We start from the raw sequence: 5,241 nt of genomic DNA on the forward strand, positions 1-5,241 counted from the left end.
GCCAGGAAGGGGTTAACGCCATGTCAGGTGTACTATGCAGCCAGGAAGGGGTTAATGCCCGGTGTAGTAGGAGCTGAATGAACATGGCTGGTCACAAACACCGGGCCACGCTCAGGCTATATAACACAACATTGGGGTCCATACCAGGCCCAGGCTGGGGCTCTCCTGCCCACAGGCCTCCCCGCCCTCTCCTAAGTGACACGTCCACTTGCCCCTTCACTTCGACGGGGGCCCAGCTGTCACCACACAGGCTCGGTACACTTACTTTACTGGTAAGGTCTATATCTGCTTCCCCGTTCCTCAGCGGCTCCCCGTCCACGCTGTAGTCTGAATCCTCGGCGTCCGGTTCCGGGGAAAACATTGACGCTGGGACCGGGGACTCGCACAGGTTTACCTCAGGCTCCGATGCTGAAGAAGCCGCCATCTTGGTAATACTGACTGCCGTCCCGCAGTTCATTTACATAGCTCAGAGAACAGCCCGCCCCTTCACCCTTACTCCTCGCCCTGATTGGTGGTTGCCTGAATGAGATCACTATCAGTCAGCTCCTAGTGACACGCCCACCCAAGCCGTAGCTCCTGAATATTGAGCAGCAGCCGCCCCCTCTCAGGTGGCAATAAATCCCCCATGTATAATCCCACATATATATAATCCCCCATATATAACCCCCTATATATAATCCCCCTAAATAATCCCCTATATTTAATCCCCATATATAATCCCCCAAATATAACCCCCTAAATATAAAATCCCCCATATATATAATCCCCCAAATATAACCCCCTATATATAATCCCCCAAATATAATCCCCTATATATAATCCCACATATAAATAATCCCCCATATAAATAATCCCCCATATATAACCTCCTACATATAATCCATCTATATAACCCCCTATATATAACCCCCTATACATAATACCCCATATATACCCCTCATGAATAATACCCCCATATATAATCACCCATATATGATCCCCTATATATAATCCCCCATATATATCATCCCCATATATATCATCCCCATATATAATCCCCTATATATTATCCCCATATATATATATATATATATATAATCTCTATATATAACCCCTATATATAATCCCCCATATTTAATCCCCATACATAATCCCCTATATACAATCCCCCATATATAATCCCCATATATAATCACCCATATATAATCCCCCATATATAACCCCTATATATAATCCCCCATTTATAGCCCCCTATATATAATCCCCCATATATATTCACCCAAATATAATATACGAGGAGCCAGGCTAAGTGGGGAACAGGGCCATGGGGGGAAACAAAGCTGCCTTTTTCCTGCTTCTCCTAGTGTGACATATAATCCCCCACATATAATCCCCCCATATATAATCTCTCTATATATAATACCTCATATATAATCCTCCACTATATATAATCCCCCATATATAATCCCTCATATATAAACCCCTATATATATTTCCCCCAATATATAATCTCCCCATAAATAATTCCCTATATATAGTCCCCCCATATATAATGCCCTATAAATAATCCCCCATAAATAATCACCCATATATAATCCCCCATATATAATCCCTCATATATATTCCCCCATATATAATATATGAGGAGCTGGGCTAAGGGGAGAACAGGGCCATGGGGGGAAACAAACAAAACTGCCTTTTTCCTGCTTCTCCTAGTGTGACAATACTTCCTCACCATACTTTATGCAAACGCAGCGTTGTCACCCAACTGCATGGCTGCCAAACAGACCTCCTATCATCTTCATAACATAAAGAAAATGGTTTCCATAGTCCTCAGAGATAACTGGAGACCTGGGGCCTGATTTATTAAACCTCTCCAAACTGGAGAAGATTGTCTATCATGGGAGAACCAGGGTAATCCAGTAAAGCTGAAATGGGTTTGGTTCAGGATTGAAAACATTTGGTAAAATATGCAAATCATTTTAGGAAACCTTTTCCCGGTTTGTTGGATCACCCAGGTTCAGTCTATCTTTAGTCATGGAGAGCTTTAATAAATTAGGCCCAATGTGACGAAAAGACAGCACAGGAACTGATCAGCCGACAAGATTTCTAGCAAGATCAACAGGCATTTTTTTCCATTTTGGATTTAGGCCAGGTTAGCACTCTGGTCTTTGCAGCGCTGGGTCCCAGGTTCCAATCTCGGCCAGTACATTATCTGCATGGAGTTTGCAGGTTCTCCCTGTGTTTGTGTGGGTTTCCTCCCACATTCTAAAAACATGCAGTTATGTTAATTGGATTCCCCCTAAATTGACCAGGCATGAGCAAATTTTTTGAGTCAGGGGCCACAATCTGAAAAAAAATTTGACAGGGGGGCTGGGCCAATGGGAGAGGGGGCGGGGTTATACCACCATGTCGTCACTGAACGTGATGTCATGATGGCATAACCCCGCCCACTCTCCCATCGCAGGCTCAGATCCGGGAACGTGTTCCGCGGCTCTGGTCGGTCAGGCCAGAGAAACATGCCTGGCCCGTATACAGCCCGCAGGCTGTAGTTTGCCTATGTCTGTCTGTGTTAAAGACATATGACTATGGTAGGGACATTAGATTGTGATCTCCTTTGAGGGACAGCTAGTGAAAAGACTTTGTACAGCGCTGTGTAATATGTTGGTGCTATTACTGTGTAATAATAATAACATTTTCAGTTGTTTATGTGGCAGATCATAAAAGAGAGATTCCCTATTAGGATTTACATTGAACTCTTTGCATTTTGTGTACATTGTGGTTGATTTTCTTCATAGTTTCACTTTCACTGTCTCGTCTACTTGAGATTCTAGTTTTATGCTAGCTTTCTGTCTGGTATGGTCACATGTTCAAGTCAAAGTAACCGGTTATTCTTTCTGAGTCACCAAGAAAAGGAAAGACTTAGAATATGGCTGCGTACACGCGTGCAATAATTGTCGTTGGAAATGAAAGCTCCACGTCGAATCGTTCAATAATTGGTACCAAAAAAATTGCAAAAAGACACCGGCGAAGGAGGAATCTCATTGGAAATGAACGACCGCCCCGACTGATCTGATTGGGCGACAATCTTTCTCTATGTATTGTGTGTACAGTCGTTCAGGTCTCGTCGAGTGTTCTGTGATAGTCTTTTTCCCGTACATGTCACATCCTGTATCTAGTGTGTGTACATTATTGGTGGATTATATTAGAATGATCGTACCATTACAGCATGTACAGAATTGTGCACAATAGGATTGTTTAAAATAATCGTTAATAATCATTGATCGTTCATTTTCAAATGATAATTATTGCACGTGTTTACTTACAATTCAAAGAGCTGTAATAATGTATTGTCCATCAATTAAAGCGGAACTTTTATAAAAAAAATTCACATACCTTTACTTATTAAAGCGGAACTAAACTAAAAACAAAAAATGACACTTACCTTTAATCCTGCAGATCTCTACATGGCGCTGGTCCTTCCCATGATTCCGGTCCAGCATCTTCCTGGATTTCCTCTTCGTCCCAGCGCTGAGGAAGCGACGGGCGCCGCCATTTTCTGTCTTCTCTTCTGGTCTTCTTCCTCAGCTGACATAGCCGCTGTGAAGAGGAAAAAAAAAATCCTACTGCGCATGTGTGAGATTGGGGACTCTTTCCCCTATGGTGGAAAAATGCCCCTTCTGCGCATGTCTGAGATCAGGCATGACATCCTGGTATCCCAGGAAGCTCTCAATCACATTAAGTGTTGATCGCCATATTGCCAAAAAAACTAAATATTTACTTTATTTAGAGGAGTTGTCCACCCTCCTGTGTAAAGTAAAAATGCTGAGTTTTGTTCCACTTTAAACTGTATTTTTGCTCACAGCCTTTCAAATCCCACATTGCTCACGTGCATATTAAAACTACAATCATTCTGCCACCTAGTGGTCAGGTATGAAACTGCACCGAAGTCACAATGGTAAATGTTTTCATGAATTACCAGCTGAATCTGTGGAATTAACAGGGCAATCATTTATAAATACAGAGTAATGATACCTTAACTTGGGCAGCATGGTGGCCCAGACGTAGCACTCTTACCTTTGCAGCGCAAAATCCCAGGTTCGCATCTCGGCCAGGACACTATCTGCATGGAGTTTGCAGGTTCTCCTCGTGTCTGCGTGGGTTTCATCCCACATCCTAAAAACATGCACTAAGGTTAATTGGCTTCTCCTCAAAAACATTGACCTTTAATGATTATGGTAGGGACATTAGATTGTGAGCTCCTTTGAGGGACAGTTAGTGACACGACATTTGACTTTGTACAGCACTGCGTAATATGATGGTGCTATAGAAATACTGTGTAATAATAATAACTTGCAGTGTTTGGTGACAATGGAAGGATGACTTTGCAATGGGGCTTTGGGCACAGTACAGGCAGTCCCTGGTTTACATATGAGATAGGGACTGTAGGTTTGTTCTTAAGTTGAATTTGTATGTAAGTAGGAATGGGTACATTATTTGAATAAATGCAATTAGAACAGATATTTGTCTCAACATAATATTAGGTAGCGTGGTATCAGTTATTGTATAAAATCCTCACTGTGAGTTATTCACAAACATAGCAAAAAAAAAAAACTTGATTGAGCCTAGAAATTTATTAACTTCTGGAGCAAGCTGTGCTTTGATATGCAAAAGGAAAACAACTGCAGAGTTTGTCTTGGTCATTAAAGAGTTACAAGATGTTGCACCTTAGGATACCCCTAAGTAGCCTTCATAAATCAGCTTGTGACCTTTTCGTTTTTTTCTGCTCTTTTGTGTCTTCCACTAAGTCCCACAATGAATGGGGAAATTTGGAGGTTTTTATTATTAATAATAAACAGGATTTATGTAGCGCCAACATATTATGCAGCGCTGTACATTAAATAGGTGTTGCAAATGACAGACAGATACAGACAGTGATACGGAAGGAGGAGAAGACCCTGCCCAGAAGAGTTTACAATCTAGGAGGGGGGGAGGGGAGTATCACACAATAGGAGGGAGATATGTAGTGGTGGGGAGTAGTGAGGGTTTAGGAGACAGAAGGAGACGGGTAGGTGAGGGTGAAGCATTGGGTTTTGAGGGCTCTTTTAACCACCTAGCCGTTAAGCCCGACCTTCGTACGGGCAAAAAAAAAAGGCTAGGATGGTTAACCCCGTATTTTTGTCGCATCCATACTTACCTGGTCCTTCTTCATCCAGCGCCGGGTGTCTTCTGAAGCGAGAAGCCGTCCGGCTGAGAAAAAAA

General features: G+C 42.4%; 1 protein-coding gene across 2 annotated transcripts in view; it reads right to left on the reverse strand.

The window, feature by feature from the left end:
• GTPBP1 (GTP binding protein 1) overlaps nucleotides 1-443 on the reverse strand; it is a 25,200-nt gene extending 24,757 nt beyond the window's left edge. For both annotated transcript variants that reach the window (XM_072421090.1, XM_072421088.1), the window contains exon 1: nucleotides 266-443. In XM_072421090.1, the coding sequence (XP_072277191.1) occupies nucleotides 266-424 (159 nt within the window). In that variant the 5' untranslated portion in view covers nucleotides 425-443. The remainder of the gene's footprint in view (nucleotides 1-265) is intronic.
• Between the last annotated feature and the right edge of the window lie 4,798 nt (nucleotides 444-5,241).

Source organism: Pyxicephalus adspersus, chromosome 8, assembly GCF_032062135.1.
Source record: "Pyxicephalus adspersus chromosome 8, UCB_Pads_2.0, whole genome shotgun sequence".
Taxonomy (NCBI): domain Eukaryota; kingdom Metazoa; phylum Chordata; class Amphibia; order Anura; family Pyxicephalidae; genus Pyxicephalus; species Pyxicephalus adspersus.